Source organism: Pagrus pagrus (genome assembly GCF_965226575.1).
Source record: "Pagrus pagrus genome assembly, chromosome: 1".
In the NCBI taxonomy this organism is placed as follows: domain Eukaryota; kingdom Metazoa; phylum Chordata; class Actinopteri; order Spariformes; family Sparidae; genus Pagrus; species Pagrus pagrus.
This window is the reverse complement of record NC_140185.1, coordinates 24793710-24812152: the sequence shown is the minus strand read 5'-3', so window position 1 is coordinate 24812152 and position 18443 is coordinate 24793710. Positions and strand designations below refer to the sequence as shown.

Here is an 18443-nt window from a genome sequence, read left to right as displayed (position 1 = left end):
CATTTGAGCTATGCCCATGGCAACAGAGGAAGTCCATGACCTTCAGAAAAAGCCAGTAAGGAAACCTTGAGTAAAGATTTTCTTGTCAAAAAACATAAATTCATTAGAAATAATGCATTCACACAAAGTAAAAACCAGAGGGGATGACTCAGTCAATCTAATAATCCATTTAATAGTCATAACTATGTCTCTTATCCATCTATTGTAAACATGGTGTATTTTACCACAGTAGTTGTCTTATGGTACATAATCATACGTGCAATGCAAAAATTCAAACATAAGTTAAAAAAGGACAAAGACACTGCTGGATTTGTTGATTACATCACACCAAGGGGATCTCAGTTCTTTGGTCCAGTGGCCCACCCTTTGTGGTGTGCTGCTGTAATGTGGTGGTCCCTGTAGGAAGTGCCATGGATCATCTGCCCCCACCCTTTACCCTTTACTGTGGCCTCTCCTGCCCCTGTCACAGTAGTTGGTCCCGTGTTTAGTAATTTCTTTATTTCTCAATTACTTCTCAACCACTGACTTGGTTTCTTCTTGTTTTTGACCTTCTCTCACTCCCTCATCACTACCATCTCTTCCTAGTACGGGTTCAGCCACTTCTGTTTTCACTGCGTCTTCTTCAGGTTTCACACTTTGTTCCTGCGCTTCTTTCTTTATCACTTTGCTGTTGTCCAGCGCAGGCTTCTCGTTTTCATTCTTGCTCTCCTTCTGACCATCGACAACTTTCTTGCTCTCATCCGTGCCAGCTTCCTTGCTTTTTTGAACCACCTCATTTGCTGTCGAGAGAGTAAAATCACAATAATCACAAGTGCATGCAGGCATACATTAAAGGAAGATTTAGTCATTATCTACTCAAACCCATGTGGATGGAAAGCTGGGTGAAGTTTTACCGTCCACAAAACATTTCTGGAGCTTCACAGCATAATAGTGTTCTGTACTTGTGAACTAAGGTAGATGTGGAGATGTTTTAAAACATAAAATGGCTAGATTCAGCTTGCTGAAAATTGATTTGAAAGCATGTTGTTTACACCCTTTATTAGGATGAAATGCTCACTGTAGCTGCTTAGCTAAAAGAATTAGTGTGTATCCCTGTACTAGCTCGACCATGCATTGAGGGTGTAAATAATGTCTTTTCAAATCAGTTTGGGATATCAGGGCTTCTGGAGACTTGGATTACACCAGATGAGCTGTATGGGGCCATTTTATCCGCCGTTTTCTGTTGTTTTTTATTCTAAAATAAACCTCCATTTACTTCAGTGTTAAAGAGAATGTTGCAACACTGTTTTGCTGAGAAGCTCCAGAAACTTCACCCAACTCCTATTGGCACGAGCGCAAAACGATACTGACTAATTTTCATTTTTGGGTGAACTCATCCTTTAAATATTCACAGAACTTAAAACTTACCTGCACCCTTCTCTGCAGGCTCTTCACTGGATTTTTCTGCAGGAGATGTCTGTAAATCATTGTCTTGGCCTGGACTATCATTAACAGGTGCTGGACTGGTCAACTGGGGAGAAGTAGCACTTGAGTTTTCAGTCACGACGGGGCCAGAGATAGTCGGTGTGAGCGTAGTGCTGACGTCGTCATTGTTAGGTGGGTCTGAGTCAGTCGGGACCGGGGAGCTAATTGCAGCTGCGGTTGCTGAACTGGTGGTGGAGGTGGTATCTGCGCGGTTAAGAATGGTAGTGGTGGTAGTAGTGGTGTCTGTAGGGTTTGTTTCACTGGATGAAGTGGAGGGAGCAGAGATATCGGCAGGGCTAGAGGTGGCTGGGTGAGTAATGGTAGAAGTGGAGTCCATGCAGTCGGTGGATGTTGGGCTCGTAGTGGTGGTGGTGGTGGTGGTGGAAGAGGTGGAACTGGTGGGAGGAAGTGCAGAAGAGACCAGGGAGGATGAAGGTGTAATGGTTTCACTCGAATCAGGAGGTGGAGATGTTTTAGTGACTGCTGAAACTAAAGTTACAGGGCTAACGGAGGTGACTGAAGTGGAATCATCAGTAGCTTCAGTAACTGAACTGGTGGTAGCAGACATATCTGATGTGCTGGTGGAGGGTACAGAAGCTGTGGTGGTGACAGTAATAGCTGCATCACCACCAGCAGCAGGAGAAGCATCAACTGAGAGATCATTTGGCTCTGGGAAAGTGGATTTAGTTGACAAATTTGTTGATGTTGTGGAAACCGGGCTTTCAGTGCTGGGAGCACAAACCATTTCCAAAGTGGTAGTGGAAGGCGTAGTTGTTGTTGTCGAGCTGGAAGTGACAGAGATGCTGGGAGTAATGGACTCAGAGGAAGTGACTGAGACAGTGGTTGGGGGCTCTGTGGGTGTAGTGGTGCTTGTAAGGGTAGGCTGAAAGCTAGTGGTGGGTAGTTCAGTGGTAGCTTCAGGGATTGAGGGTTTGCTGTTGACCTCTGTAACATTCGTGGCTGTTGTAGCTGCTGCGGTGGGGTTAACAGAGTCAGTGCATATATCTGTGTCAGAGGGCAGTACAGTACTTGAAGGGGAAATAGTAAAATCAGTTGAGTCGGGGACTGAGTTTGAGGTTGTCGGTGCAGTAGGAGAGATGGTAGCAGTGGGGGCAGGAGTAGGGGTAGACGGAGCTGCAGTTGGACTCTGTTTAGTGGGCGTGCTTGTCTCCGCTTCCTGTATTTGAGCTAGCTCGTTCTCAGGTGTGTTGCGGCCAGATGTTGTTGGGGGTGGACCTGGCTTGAGAACGGGCTTTGGAAGCAAAGCGGGTTTCCCAGCAGACTCGTGTGCTGACACACTTGGACGAATTTGATGCCTTGTATCTGAAGACAAAAATGATTGTGCAAATTGTTTAGCTTATCATACACAGATGAGAGGGTCAATCTGTGTTTGTGTGTGTTTTACCTGATGAAGCAGACATTGTCCGAGGTTTTGTGAAAGTAGGTGGTGGCTCAGGTTTACTGTCAATGATGGTACCTGAGGCAAAAAGATCTTATTTTACTAGAGGAATTAATTCACCAATGTTTCTATAATGGATTGAAAACAGTCTTATCAGCCCAAAGAGATAATAAATCCTTTTAATGAATAACTGATCTATGTCAAAAAGTCCATTTGATACAAATCCCTCAACTTCGAAGATTAATTTTGCCTAATTACCGCTAATCTGTAGCAGAGAAGAGTTTGATCATATTAACCATCACATAGATAAGAGGACATACCTTCAGATTCTGCTTTTTTCATCTCTCCCTCCTGACTCTGCAAGAACAAAGGAGATATTTAAAACTCCTGAAGACTTCTACAGTTTACATATCTAAAACCAGATATCCACACACCTGTGTCTCCCCTGGCTGGGCTTTGGAAACTCCAATACGTTGAAGCATGAGGTGGAGTTTCTGTTCAAAGCTATGTTGTCCTTCGAACTGTTTCTGAAACCAGCAACAGCAGAGTAATGAGTGCTTTTACAAACATATCTATTGATCTAAATGTGTATATATATATAGATATTTATATAAACTCTACTCACACTCACCTTGTTTCTGGCATTAGTACTCCCTGCTGCTGATCCAGACAGCAAAATGAGGGACTGGGATTTCCCCTCTCTGAGAGCTCGGCGGGGAGGCACCGCTTCGCCCCTCAGCGGTGGAGCACCAGAAACAGGTGTCTCCTGAGCAGCTGACTCTCCAGTAACAGCGCTGGGATTCTCTTTTGCTTTCTCCTTTTCATTTTCCTTGTCGTGCTCCTTCACTCGGTCCTTGTCTTTATCTTTCTCTGCTCTGGCGACCTCCCTGAGCGGGCGGATGAAATCAGCGATGGAGGCCTTTTTGGGACGCCCCTCTTGGCTTGTTTCTGATTTCAGACCTCGTCTCTTTTTGAGAGTAAAGAAATCGCCAAGCTTCCTCCTGAGTGTTTTCGTCGGGGGTGGACAAGGGACGGAGCTGGCAGGAGCCACTTCGTGAACTGTGATAGATTCCTCATCTTGCTTTTTCCTATATAAAGGATCATATACCAGATCAATCCTGTGTGCACTCGGGTCTGTAGTACAAGTTTATTAAAGCAGTATTGTTAGGATCTAGATCAGCTGAGTGGCAGCTGGTGATACTCACAGTGTATCAGTAGGCAGCACTCTCTTAGTGAAGAACTCTTCAACTCCTTCATCCACCCTCCCCATGAACTCAAGGACTTCATTTTCACTCTCAATTATCGTCTCCTAATGACCACACACATATACAGAAAACACATTTCACACCAAAGATCAAACAAACGGATACTGAAGTGTAACTTGCATCACGTGAAACTTTACATTACATAAGCCTCACCTCTGAAAAACCCACACACTCTGGCACAAGTGTTTCTTCTGCCTCTATAGGTGTATTTTGGTTTGAATCTCTCATCCAGTCATGCTACAAACCAGCCTCCTGGGAGTCAGTTGCTCAGTAACGTACAATGGGGGGGCGTCACTGGGTTTTACATGCGGAATGAGGGCAGGATAACTCATTTCGCCAATGTAGGTAATCTGATATCGAAATTGCAGTTATACAGCGTTGCATCATCCTGATCATATTAACATCTGTGCACACAAGTAGCAATAAAAGCCAGGAGGTTGACTGCAGAACACAAATTTAGCAGAAGTCAACGTTACATGATATCCTATCAGGGGAATTGCTTGGATTTTGTCTCCCTGGCCACTGGCTCCGAGGGAGTGACTATATGTCTACAGCCTAATAGCTCTGTGACAACATGATCAGCTCAGTGGAAAATGGAGATGATCACACACACTCATTCCATACAATCCTATGGAAAAATAAAAACCATACTACAGCAGCTTTTTTTCGGAGAGAGTACGAGAAGACATTCAGTCAAACACCAAGTGTGGGTTCTTCGAACAGCCGGTGACCGGTACAATGGGACTGCCTTAATCAAGCAGGGACCAGGCATCTTTCACAGCACTCCCCCTCCGTCCTTCCCTTCCCCCTGCCTCTCCCCTCTGTACCCTATTACATCTCTGCCTCCCTTCCATTTTCTCTCCTCACACACACACACACACACACACACACACACACCACCTTTCCCTCACACTCCATTTTTCCAAAACCTCTCTGATCCTCCTTCACAGTACCTGCGGTCTGCTGGGACGGTAGTTCAGTTTTTGTCGGTGAGGTCTCGGTCTGCTCTGGGTGTAGTGCCTGAGCGCTGGTCCGCCCAATGGCAGCTCCATTGGGGAGACACGGCACGCTGTTGCTGTGGAGCTCTGTTGCTGAGGCACCGTTGCTAAGAGCACGAGCACCAGCAGTATGTAATGCCTCCACTGAGGGGGGCGGGGCCAGGCTGGCTAGACTGACAGATCTGACAACAGAACCTCGCCTTTCTCTGCCCCCTCCCCTCTGAGAGGAAAACCATGAGAAAAAGATGGTGATAAAATAAGAAGAGGCAGAGAGAGAGGGAGGAATAAAGTGACCGCACTCGGATTTGTTTCATCCATGCATCCTAGTCCATGACAAGTGCAAATATATGAATATACTGCCATGGAAAGAGCTGAAATGAACAAAATGTTCTTTTGGTTATGTAACAAATTAATAATTTATTTTATATGCGGAAAAGATGCTCTGAAATGCTTGAGTGACAGGCTGATCTGGTGTAAAATTACACACACTTGCATGCTTGTAAATTTCAAAGTGAGATGTCTCACCACTATTAGAGGAAACTGTCTTTAATAGTCCAAAGAGGATTGTTATAGACCTTGAAAAAGGAACTGAGATTTGTTCATAAACCATGAAATAAGGCACAGGCACACACCCACAAGCACCAATTTGTTTGTAATTTTAATTATACAACAAACTCCCCTGGGAGTATGCGTGGCAAGTTTTATGAAAACTGTGTTGCCTAATTTAAATATCAAATAATAATTCAAGAAAATTGATTTCTGGTTTGAAACTTGATTTAAATGTATCGTTCACACTGGCTTCATATGCATAGGTTAGAAAATGCTTCATATTATTCAACACTGATTTATGACTATAACAGTTTGATTAAATGTCCAAACATGCAGTTTTGCATTATGGATTGTGTTTGTTTTCTGTATGATTCTGAAAGTACATATTTCAGGGACTGTTTCCACTCTGAGCGGTTCATAACAAGCCATAAATAACTTGTTTTCCACTTATGAAGCCATGTCAGGTTTTCCACACGGAACAATATGACATCAGCTATTTTAGTGCAAAGGTGTAGGTGTAATAGACCGACAAGGTTACTGTAATGTGGATCACAGTAAAGTATTACTCTGTATTTTGTTTTTGTTATAGACCAATAAAATAGAAGATTAAATGAAATCTTAAAACGAGGTGAGATTAAAATTTCAGCAAATAAGCCGTTTCACTTGGGAAACTCATGCTAAGATTTCATTAGAGGGGGCAAACAGGGGCTTGATGGTCAGCCAGACTTGAACTGAGGACATCGTGGCTCACGGTCAGGGTTTGGTAAACTCCTAAACCACAGTGTTTCAGTTTTGCTCTTAAATGTTGCATATTCCTAATCTGACATGTTGAACCATGCTACCAAACAGCACATCTGGGGCCAGGAAGTACTATCGAAAAGCTGTAAGGATGCACTCAAGGAACAGGGGGCTAAGGCTAGGCCCAGTATCTAAATTTTCCATCCTAGCAGTTTTATCTGATCATGGTGGTAATATCAGGATTTTGGACAATATTGGCTTTCATTTATAAACTGCTGGTTGTCAACCGTATATCATTAATGTAAGTCACTTTCTGGATGTAAAAATGTCACCTTCTATCTACACTGACACAACTCTACATGAAAACCCTTGAGAATGATGTGCAATCACGACCATCTGTGTGCTGTGAGGCCCGCCCTACACGTACAACATTCATACTGCCCTCTTGTGACGGATTTTATGAACTGCTTTAATTCTGGACATTCATGTAACCTCGATTTAACAGTGACTCGAAGCTGTTGGAGGTCTATATTTCCCTCTTGAGCGAAAATAACCTGTACTCCTCCTCAGAAAACCGATCAGAAACCTCTCATATCTGCTGATCGCCCTGCCAGTGTTACCGGACGCCACGCCCACGCCTTAATTCAAATCTGGCGCCCATCACCCACAGCCACAGCTCGGCCACGCCCCTTTACTCCCTCGAGCGCTGTGCTCGCGCAGCCGCGTTAGCTCTTGAGGGCCGCCATTTTGTGTTAGGCCCACTCTTCCAAAGCGGGAGAAAATTATTAGTCCGGCGCTCAGCACGCACGGACGGCCACAGCGGGATCGAAGGGAGCGATCACAGACGCCGAGCTTCGAAGTGAATATAACGAGGAAAAGAAGCAGCCGGGAGTAAGTGAAGACGTTGCTTTGCCTCCAAACACGGAAACGTTTTTGTAGGAGCCGTCGTCGGCCTCTAGGTGTCACGGTAGGGCTTACCGGCCAGGCGGCTGGCGGGGGGTGTTTGTCTCCCTCTATCGTTGTCCAAAATGCACTAAATCCGTATATAAACTGCAACTCCCGGTCTCAGTTGAGCGATTTGGTTGTTTTTGGCTAATATTTTTGGTTATTTGCAGAGGGATGGTTGTATTTATGAGTGTTTCTGTTTTAAGTTAGTTCAGGCCTGACGTCCATCTTATCGTGCCCTTTGTTTCCTGTTTTCAGACGTACTCGCGCCTCTCGAGTTAACAAACCAACTAACACGAGTTGACGCTTCACTAGTTTGTAGCGTTTCAACAATATATGACTTTAAGACCGATAGACTGTGAATTAATAATGAAATGTTACGAAGTAAGGTGCTCTTAAAACAAGCGAGCGAGTAACTGAATCGTTGATTGATTGATCGACTGATTGTGATTTCTATAAATGACAAACAGGCAGCTCATCAATGTTTAAGCACCACAGACCAGCACAGGAAGGAGTAAATGACGACTTTTTAATAGTTTACCTCACTTTTGGACAAGATAGTGGTACTATGCGTCATAAACTCCTCGCAACACACTGTTCACTTTAGTTTTACACTAAGCTCCAGGTACTGCTTTATCTGACTCGTACCCTTATTCTATCAGGTGTGTGTGTAGTTATTTTTTATATATATGTAAAACTAGAAGTCACTGGTTATCAGGGTGGCCTTCATTGTATTCAGCCAGACTTGGTGCATAGTGTACCAGAGATTAAGGCTGACCATGATAGAGAGACGGTCTTCATATGCCTCTAAAATACAAGTTTTAACCAGTTTTCTATCACTGCAACTGCCTGTTTTGAATTCCCACATATGGAGATGGGTAAATTACAGATTTGACCTTGTTGTTGCATTGTTTGGTCTTGTGTTTAAAATAGAGCATACTTATTGCCAGGAATTCAGAGAGGACAGTTGATTAAGTCAATACATGCAAAACTAATGATTGGCCTTTTAATGGTCGATTACGGGGTCAGGTCATTAAAATGACAAAAAACACACAACTGAGCTTTTGAGATATCTTCTGCTGATACTGCTACACCACACCTATCGAGAGCCAATGTCCCATTCCTTTCAGTTTCACTCATTTCAGAAAAACTATGTACGGTGGTTAATGGTGAAAGATGTGCTGAATTTTTTAAAAGCCCCTTTGAACTGTGCCGTGAATTGCACACGTTTGTCAATCAAAAAGATGTACTCGCAAGTCGACATACCTCACCAACATGGCAGTCACCAGGCACAGAAAAAGTTTTCAAAAAAAGATGAAACTCACACAATTCTGGCCATATTGGCAGCTGCAGTTATGCACAAGGAGACTTGGTGAGTTATGTGAGCTCGCAAATATGTGGGCCAACTCAACAGGGTGGTTATGGGTTTCAGCGAGTAATAATTGAAACGACACCACTTCCGTGACTGTTGGGTGTGTTGTCGTTCTACTTATGCACACTCATTTTTTGCTTGATTTAGTTGTATCACAAACTGCGACTTTCTCAATGATACTACCAGCTAAAGCTCAGTGAATATTAAGAGTGATTAGAAATAATGGTTTTAAGTCTAGTTGAGCTGAGCAAATATGTCCTTCCGAATATTTTTGAAACAGTGGATACAATTTCTATAAGCAAACATTAAAAAGTTAGTACAAGTATATTCAAATACACACATTTCCCTGGCCACATGAAATCTTAATGTTTTATTATACCAACAACATAATTTCGCTTCGCTATGTATTTTTGTTTTTAAAATCATGTGAATACTCATTCATGGAGGTCTATCTCAGAATTTTAATAATTGTCTTCTTTATTAAGGGTGTTCGTTGGCCTATCACCATGGAGGGTGAGGTTGTTACCATGGAAACCACCCAGGCTGATGGAAAGGCCTTACCAGAAGGTGGAGAGACCTTGATGCAAGGGGCAGCCATAGCTCAACAGGGCGGGGTGGCTGGGAACATGGAGATGATGGTGATGGATGCTCTTGATCCAACTCTGCTGCAAATGAAGACGGAGGTGTTGGAGGGCGGCGGCACCGTTACTGTTACTGGTGGAGACGATGGTCAGATCATCACACTCCAGGTTTGTATAGAACACAGGTTAAGCATTTGTTGGATTATCAATAATTTTACTCTTGTTAAGTAATTTTATAATTTTATCAAATTGAAGTTTTGGGTGTGTTTTTTTTTTTTTTTTTTCAATCTAGGTGGTGAATATGGAGGAGCAGGCTGGAGCTGCATTAGGTCTTGGTCAGCTTCAGCTGGTGCAGGTACCTGTCACAACAGCAACTGTAGAAGGGCTCCAGGCCACCTATGTTGATGCATCAGCAGTGAACAAAGATGCAGAGCCGGTTATCTGTCACACTCTTCCCTTGCCTGAGGGTTTCCAGGTGAGAAACAACGCTGGGCTGCTGTGAAACAAGATCAGGTTTTCTAGTTGTCATCAGCTTTGCATACTGACAATAGCCTGGTCATATTAAGATTAAATGTAATGTTTTTTAGGTGGTGAAAGTTGGGGCTAATGGTGAAGTAGAGACTGTAGAGCAGGAGGAGCTCCAGGCAGCCCATGAGGAGCTTCAAGGAACAATGGCAGAAGAGGAGGGAGAAGAGGCAGCAGAAATTGAGACAGCTGTGCCGCAACAAGAAGAATCAGAATGGTCCAAGGACCCCGATTACCAGCCCATCACCGCCATCCGTAAAGGAAAGAAAGGAAAAAAGAGCCGCCTGCGGTATGGGGAGGGCAATCGTGACATGGATGTCTCTGTGTACGACTTCGAAGAAGAGCAGCAGGAGGGGCTGCTGTCGGAAGTGAATGCTGAAAAGGTTGTAGGCAACATGAAGCCACCAAAGCCCACCAAGATCAAGAAAAAAGGTTCGACACTGATTCTTTAACATGACACATTTAAGATTGTACTTTGGCTATGTGAGGTTCCTCTTTACAATCCAAAAGTGGTGTATACTTGTTGTGCTTTAAATGAACCATGATCTCTCCTTTGTGTGTCTAGGTGTAAAGAAGACTTTCCAGTGCGAGTTGTGTAGCTACACCTGCCCAAGGCGCTCCAACCTGGACCGACACATGAAGAGCCACACAGACGAGAGACCGCATAAATGTCACTTGTGTGGACGGGCTTTTCGGACAGTGACACTGCTGAGAAACCACCTCAACACACACACAGGTAATGCAAAACTGAATTTTTTTACTTGATTGAAAGCATATTAGAATAGGTCAAATAAATTGGTGAGCGAAGAATTGAATCTAAAGAATTGAACTGGCTACCTTTTTACTTTAGTCATTCATTAATTTAGCACAGTTCTGTCACAACATGGCTTATTTTTCATCCATGATTTGATTGCTTTTGCTTCATGTTACTTGGAGACAAAGCAGGCATAGAATATTTTTATAACTAAACCATGGTGAGTGTTTCTCATTCTCACACTGTGCTCCGTTTGTTTAGGCACTCGGCCACACAAATGTACGGATTGTGACATGGCATTTGTGACCAGCGGTGAGTTGGTGCGTCATCGTCGCTACAAACACACGCATGAGAAGCCCTTCAAGTGCTCTATGTGTGACTATTGCAGTGTGGAGGCAAGTAATCACAAGTTGATATGTGTTCAATATCAACTAATCTTTCATTCTTCTCTCTATACCCCTGGGTAGACTCCTATTTGAATGTTTCTGTCTCCTCTTCCAGGTCAGCAAGCTGAAAAGGCACATCCGCTCTCACACAGGAGAGCGACCCTTCCAGTGCAGTTTGTGCAGCTATGCTAGCAGGGACACTTACAAGCTGAAGAGACACATGAGGACACATTCAGGTAACATACTTGCACCATCTACTGGCTAAAAGATTCAGTTTACCCACAGTTTGAGAAGAGTTGCCTCAGTTACTAATTTCTCCTCTCTGTTGCAGGTGAGAAGCCATACGAGTGCTACATCTGCCATGCCCGTTTCACACAGAGTGGCACCATGAAGATGCATATTCTGCAGAAACACACAGAGAATGTGGCCAAGTTCCACTGCCCACACTGTGATACTGTCATCGCACGCAAGAGTGACCTTGGTTAGTTATTTGTTGTCATTTTTACTTAAAACTATGTGACATTAAAATGATCAGATGTGTTTTTCGAAATGCCTGTTTTTATGTGGGTTTTACTAAATTGGACATCTTAAGGACAGTTGTTTGTCTTTTAACATACAACAGACCAGAGTAACATTTGTCTAACTTATTTTCATGTCTTTCTGGTCCTGTTCCAGGTGTTCACTTGCGGAAGCAACACTCATTCATTGAGACAGGAAAGAAATGTCGTTACTGTGATGCTGTTTTTCATGAGCGATACGCTCTCATCCAACACCAGAAGACCCACAAGAATGAGAAACGTTTCAAGTGTGAACAGTGTGACTACTGCTGCAGACAGGTTTGTCAAGTGGACCATGAAACACCTATTTATTGCTAATATTTTCTTTCCTCATACTTGCTTACTAAATTACTATTTTTGTCTGACCTAGGAACGCCACATGATAATGCACAAGCGTACACATACTGGAGAGAAGCCGTTCGCCTGCAGCCAGTGTGAGAAAACATTCCGGCAGAAGCAGCTTCTGGACATGCACTTCAAGCGCTACCATGATCCCAACTTTATCCCCACTGCCTTCGTCTGCAACAAGTGCAGCAAGACCTTCACCCGCAGGGTAGGAATGAGCTCTGTTTCATATAATGATTTTTAAAGTATAATACAACCTGGCTACAGTACTGTTGCTCAGCCTTGGTTCCAGTTTTGCCCGGTGGCCGCATATGCATATGTATTGCAAAACTGTTAACAGAACACCTCTCGCTGCCAAATGAGGTTGATTATGAATTTTTGATTCATGAAGATTTTATATTTGTAAAACTTCCCTCAACCCAAGGACAGGGATTTAAATCATCTGTGATATCATCACTGTGAAAAGTCTATATAAGCCGAGTAGGAACCAGGGAGACTCTACTGCGTGTATTCAGTATTTCCATAGTTCTACATACGCCTGGAAGTAGAAACTCTTTTTGCGTATGCACTTTGAGAAATTCTTATTGGACTGAATAGGTGCTTTCTTTGGGGTTCAGTATCCAAATCTTATTTGGCACAGATACTTTTTTTACAGCATGTCAGAGTGATAATGGTTATGTACGTGCTCCACAGAACACTATGCTGCGTCATTCTGAGAACTGCAACGGGGAGATTGTTGAAGAAGAAAATGGAACCCCCACACCCAAAAAGGGTCGCCGGGGCAGGAAGAGGAAGATGCAGACTAGGAGGGATGATGATGATGACGACACAGGTACTGTATATGTGTGCTTTTGTAGCTGCTCCTCAGTTTGAAGCTAGAATACGCAATGTCATTTGTTCAAAATGAGTCAAAGGAGCCTATTTATCATTGAACCTACCGGTAAAAAGCTGTTAAGTTAAAGCAACTTAGTTTTATTTAAGCAGTGTTTCCCATTAATTAACGAGACTCTGGCGTGCTGCTATAGTTTCGTATTGATCCAAAAATGTTTTTCACCTCTCGTAATAGCCAAAGTGTCTTACAGGAATAGCTGTCAGGTAAACTTGTGGTTTCTAACGGTAACGTTAAGTTGATGTGTTAGCTTGTAGTCAATCTCTTTCCAGTCTGTTTGTCTGTCTTGTTAACCTAGCCGGACAGTATATAGCCTGTAGTCCTCAGTTTACCAGCCACTTCCAGCACTGTTCTGTGACGCTGTGCCTGGAAAAACATGAGACTGAAATACAACTCATGTTGTCGCGTTCACATGCACGCGCATGAAATGACCGTGGCGTTTTCCAGCAGCAACCTAAACCACAGAGACTGGACAATATGTAGTTAAGATGGCACTCTCAGGCACTGATAATTTTATAACAAGGCAATCTTATCTGGTCTCTCAGTGAACGTTTAGTTACAAGTCAGAACTAATAGGCTACAAGATTAAAAGCAATTTATAGGCTTGTATTAACATTGTATAGCCAGTGTAGTAGAGTAAATTGTGAGGACTGGACTAATAACCAGGCAGCAGAGCCAAAGCTCAGTGTTATATTTGATTATATTCTACCTTTTATATTTTCCATAATTTCTCAATCATGGTCATGTTATTTATGAGATAGCCTCTTAATGTTTCTGTCAAAATGCACCAGATTGCCTTTTTATGTTTAAAATTCGCAAAATTTTCTTCCGGGGGAGCAGGGCCGCATACCTCGCTAGAGGGTCCGAGGTCCACCCCCCCATAGTCTTACGAAATCCTGTGGGAAACACTGTTTAGTTTCTCAAGATATACTCACACATGCACTGCGACCCCGATCTTTAACAGACATTACCCAGACAAGCTGTATGTGTGAATGCAAATGTCCAAATCAGGGATACTGGACTTTACCCTGCCAGCTCCCTGGTATAAAGTCTATGTAATGTCAGACTTGGCCCATGTGTGAATAGAACAAGTCATTGTCTGGAGAATTCACAGCGAAACCTCATGCTCATGACGTTGCACGGCATGAAGCTGCTTCGTACGCTTTCTACTCTTTGCCTGATATTTTGGATACATCCAAATACATGTACTATCGATATATTATATACCACTTAGTTAAATGTCAATAATCTTCATGTATAAATAATGTCACATATTGCACATATTGCAGTGGTGGTTATTATATTGAGTAAACTTTGTCAGTAAATATCCTCAAAATGTAATTGGTATCGGCTTGTTGTCTTTACTCCACATGTAGAGGCTGAGGCTGAACTGGACGAGGAGGAGGAGGAGGAGGAGGAAGATGAAGAAGAGCTGTCAAGTGGGATCGAGGTGGAACAGGCCCCACCAGTTGTCCCTATCCCAGCCCCTGTGGAGCCACCAGTCAAGAGGAAACGTGGACGCCCCCCAAAGAGCAAACCAGCAGATGGTAAGCATCAAACTACATTACTTCTGCTGATGGACTGTTAAAATTATCACAACCTGATATCTTAAATCATTTTAACAGAGTGAAAAGCATTGTTTACATCTTTTAGTACCAGAATCTGACCTGCAACTCTCTTAACAGCGGCTGCTATTATCCGTGTGGAGGACGAGGCCACTGGAGAGGTGGATGACATCATTGTGAAGAAGGAAGTTGGAGCCGAAGATGACCAGGAAGATGGCAACGACGAGACCGTGGAGGAGGTGGTGGTCGGTGGAGGGAAGTCGACCATTCAGATGGAGGAGTTGTCCCAGGAAGAGGGCACAGCACAGCTGTCTGAGGCCCCACCTAATGGAGACCTGACCCCTGAGATGATCCTCAGCATGATGGACCGGTGATCGATGTGAGGGTCGACCCTGTAAACACACGCATCACATCTTAATTTTTGGAATTTAGGATGACAAACACTTCCTAAACAGAAATAAACATCACTGTTGTAATTTAAGATTTGCTTTTTAATCGTGTATTGATAAAAGACTTGGATGAGTGAAAAAGATTTTTAATAAGGATTTGCCTACCAAAAAATGCATATTTCAGAACATTAGAGTTTGGGGTGGCCGTAATTGATAGCAGTGTCCTTTGCCTTCTCATTATTGTCTTAACTCGTTATCCACCTGTGTGTAATTAGTAAGGGATCTTGCTTTACTGCATATTGACAAAACTTCTTATCACTTTTGAATATCCTCACTGAAGAGCTCAATGTACCTCTCAGTTTGGACAGAAAACTGCTGCAGCATCATCAGAAATGTCCTAATATTGCAGAAACAACGAGGCAACTCTTGAGGGATTCACTGCCTTAATTACAGCCACCTCAACATAAGAAAAAATATTTTTCTTTTTTTTTTCTTTTTCTGTGGTTTAGTAAATCCCTTTTTAATCTAGTTTTTAAGAGCTTAAATAGATTGCTTATCTTATGCTCCTTTCTTGCTACTGTAACATCCCTAGATAATGCATATGTACTAAACATTGTCACAGATAATTTCAAGGAAATAATGTTGTTTTGCTCCTTTGTGTAGCCATTCCACTTTGGGTTGATGTTTTCCTTTTTGTACCATTGGCAATGCAATGCTACGTAGCTGCTTGAATGATATTTTAATAACTGTGGCAGATGAGACCGGATGTATGACTGTACAACCAATAAAAAAGTAGACATTGAGATTGATGTTTAGGTTTCTGCAGCTGTAATGATTATTATCATGGATATTTAAAATCAAGAGACAACACATGTTAGTGGTACAGTTACAGCAAAAAATGGCTTGAATCATTGTTTTATCAGAATTGGCTGGGTAACACCCGAGTGTTGACACAGAAATGTCCGTGTATTTTGCTTGCAAATATATTTTATTAAATGGACAACTTGATATTAAGATCATCACTCATCTGTATGTCTAAATAACAGAAATTAACTGAAAATACAATGCAAGGCTTGTGCACCATTTTACTGGATGTCTTGACCAGTCTGTTTTTCACACTGGTATTGTTCAAATATGTCCTTTTTTTTTAATGACATTTTCATTTTTAGCCATTTATTTTAAAATAGCTTTAACTGGGATACAATCAACCATCTGCCTCCAGTGATGCACTTTTTGCATTTGCAGAAGGTTGTATTACTTCACTTGGACGCCAAATGAAATGGGTTTCTCTCTGTAAATCATGACTCAGTTTACACTTTCATAAGAAGAAAGCTCAGCAGTTGGCTAATACTTGTGCTCTGTTGTAATTTATCAATCATCTCCAATTAGACTGATACAAATCGGAAACGGCATGACTCTAAAACACTGGCCAACTTCTTTGCATGTGAGATGTTGCATGAATGCACATCATGTGAGAAGAGCATGTTGAAGCCAATTAAAAATGACTTCACTTTCTCATGAGATTTCCTATTGTCAATGCTGCCGCCAACAAAATCAGTCAAGTGCTACAACGTGCTCAACGGTCAAAGAGGAGGATTTTCTGCCTGAAATCATACTGGAATTCAGGAGATCTCTAAACAAGATATCAAAATCTTAGATCCCATTGGATTAGCTGTCAGACAGCAGTTTCACACTTGCAGCCTGTTACTGGCTTTGGATGATACTGTTAACAAGGTATCGGTATTACAGAAACTAAGCCAGAGAACCTGTTACATTAAAGGAGCACTTTGCAGTTTTGGAGAGAAAAAAAATCAGTCTTGGAAGTGTAATATTTTCAAAATCAGTTAGGTGATAATACAAAGTCCGTAATATACTTTTTTTTCTCCATAACTGAATAAACAAGCTGTTCTCAGAGGAAAATGCGGTCCCCAGAACACTGTCTGAAGCTAGGAAGATGGCAGGGTCCGCCAAATATAAACAAATCTCTGCTAGCTAAAAGGTGCACTATGTAATTTTGGGGAAGAAAGTTTAATCAGAAGAGAAATGACTCTGCCTAAACAAACTCTTTGTTTTATGACTGAATAAACAAACTGACCTTAAAGGACAACACAATTTCATACTGTTTTACTTTGTTTATATGTGGCGGACCCTGCCACCTTCCTAGCTTCATACAGTGTTCTGGGGACCTCATTTTCCTCTGAGAACAGCTTGTTTACTCAGTTATGAAAAAGATTTATATTTCTGTGTTATTACCTCATTGATATTGTAAATATTACAATTCTGTTTGAATGTCTCCAAAACTACATAGTGGCCCTTTAACTAGTTTCTAAAATATGTAGTTCAATTTAATGTGATGAAGACAAACATGTCATGAGGATAAAATATTGAACAGATATCCAAATGTTCTCTTCATAGTTTCCTGAACAAACACCTTCCTCAACAGGCATTAATCCTCTGTGAAGAAGTTACCTCCATGTCTTTTGTTTATCCTGACGACACAGAAACTCTGAGTCCTGGTGGTTTCTGAGGTTGGGGAGCCTCCTCGTCATGTGATGGTTGAGCAAGTCGCTGTAACTTTAGCTGAAGCTAGTTATTGTTTTAGCTAACAGCTAGCTAACACGAACAATGAGCAAGACATTGGCTTGCTTCCAAACTTTTTAACCATCGTTAACATCACGTAATGAATGATAGTGGCAGGAGATATTTGGTAGGTTAACAGTGTAATACTGAGACCGTGTTTAAGCCCTCGGTAGTCTTATTTAAGACATCTCCCTCCAGCTCTTCTGTCTTCCAGTTAACTTTACCCTCCATCTAGTTAAAGTATAGTTTGTATGAATGCAGTTTAGCTTTAACCAGAAGGGGGCAGATATTTAACCAGTTAATGTGGATGATTAATAGCGGCACTCTTGGTTTGCCAGCTGCAGCGTCCTGTTTTGTCGGAAATCTGGAGGAAAAAGCGCCACATGCTTTCCTTTATCGCCGCCCCCTCCCCGGCTTGGTCAAATTTGGACAAACGGCCCCTGCGCCGCCGCTGCACCTGATAGATTTATCTGCTGAACGTGAACCTACACGTTTTACTTGGCCACCCATGGGTGACTCTGGGAGGAAGTTGGTACTTCTTCTCCCTCCTGTCCTTCGGAAACATCATGTCTGTTTTTTTCCGATGGATTCACCGTGGCGTCGCCAGCGAAGCACAAGCAGCAACGGAGAAAACAGTGACAGACTGAGAGACATCCTTGTTGCCACAGCAACTAGCCGAAGCTCGATTTCCGGTTAGAGTAGCGACATTTCACAATAAGTTTACACGAAGGTGTAATGGTCCAATCTGTTCTCATGTACACAATAATTACTGGCTTCAAACATACGCCACTTAAAATTAGTTAGGGATATTGGGATATTTTAGTGTTTCACTCGATTGTTTATGCTGTGACATATCTGGATTTTTAATTTTGTGAATACATTGCACGTGCATATATAAACCCATATCCCAATATCCCTAACTAATTTTGAGTAGTGTATTAGTCAAAGGTTTCAAACGAACAAGTTCAGTGACTCTGTCCAAGCAAAGCTGTTCTGAATATATTAGGCAAAGCTTGTATGAGTTTTGATGTCTGGTATCCAGTGCAAAATGTTAAATGGTTCACAACAGAAAATGTCATCTGTCATCAAGTTTATATGGTCTGTATGTGTAACATGGGTTGTTGCTGCATGTGATCCATCAG

The 18443-nt window shown here is 42.4% G+C and overlaps 2 protein-coding genes across 4 annotated transcripts; one reads left to right on the top strand and one right to left on the bottom strand.

Moving 5' to 3' along the window:
- Positions 1-152: 152 nt before the first annotated feature.
- LOC311274846 (uncharacterized protein) lies at positions 153-14525 on the bottom strand. Of its 3 annotated transcripts, none has more exons than XM_084382845.1 (8): positions 14435-14525; positions 4069-4172; positions 3489-3951; positions 3298-3390; positions 3184-3220; positions 2870-2941; positions 1408-2787; positions 153-779 (listed from the first exon to the last, which is right to left on the bottom strand). In XM_084382845.1, exons 2-8 carry the CDS (start codon positions 4131-4133, stop codon positions 508-510), a joined length of 2382 nt encoding a protein of 793 aa, XP_084238971.1. In that variant the 5' UTR covers positions 4134-4172; positions 14435-14525; the 3' UTR covers positions 153-507. The 3 variants fall into 3 exon arrangements, with proteins under 3 accessions (XP_084238971.1, XP_084238969.1, XP_084238970.1); XM_084382843.1 differs by lacking the exon at positions 14435-14525 and adding an exon at positions 5082-5267 and having other exon boundaries at positions 3495-3951; XM_084382844.1 differs by lacking the exon at positions 14435-14525 and adding an exon at positions 4282-4884.
- On the top strand, positions 7150-15729 carry LOC311275009 (transcriptional repressor CTCF-like). Its single transcript, XM_084383143.1, has 13 exons — positions 7150-7304; positions 9216-9479; positions 9604-9786; positions 9899-10268; positions 10402-10572; positions 10852-10985; positions 11092-11212; positions 11308-11457; positions 11652-11812; positions 11904-12086; positions 12572-12710; positions 14144-14314; positions 14453-15729. The coding sequence occupies exons 2-13, from the start codon at positions 9237-9239 to the stop codon at positions 14704-14706; spliced, it is 2280 nt and encodes a 759-aa protein (XP_084239269.1). The 5' UTR covers positions 7150-7304; positions 9216-9236; the 3' UTR covers positions 14707-15729.
- The last annotated feature ends 2714 nt before the right edge of the window (positions 15730-18443 follow it).

Coding starts and splice junctions, on each gene's coding strand:
- LOC311274846 (XM_084382843.1), bottom strand. CDS start 5,180: ATGGAGCTGCCATTGGGCGGACCAGCGCTCAGGCACTACACCCAGAGC. Junction 3,952..4,068: donor GTGCTGCCTACTGATACACT/GTGAGTATCACC, acceptor TCCTTTATATAG/GAAAAAGCAAGATGAGGAAT. Junction 2,788..2,869: donor GACAATGTCTGCTTCATCAG/GTAAAACACACA, acceptor TTTTGTCTTCAG/ATACAAGGCATCAAATTCGT.
- LOC311275009 (XM_084383143.1), top strand. CDS start 9,237: ATGGAGGGTGAGGTTGTTACCATGGAAACCACCCAGGCTGATGGAAAG. Junction 9,480..9,603: donor GTCAGATCATCACACTCCAG/GTTTGTATAGAA, acceptor TTTTCAATCTAG/GTGGTGAATATGGAGGAGCA. Junction 11,813..11,903: donor GTGACTACTGCTGCAGACAG/GTTTGTCAAGTG, acceptor TGTCTGACCTAG/GAACGCCACATGATAATGCA.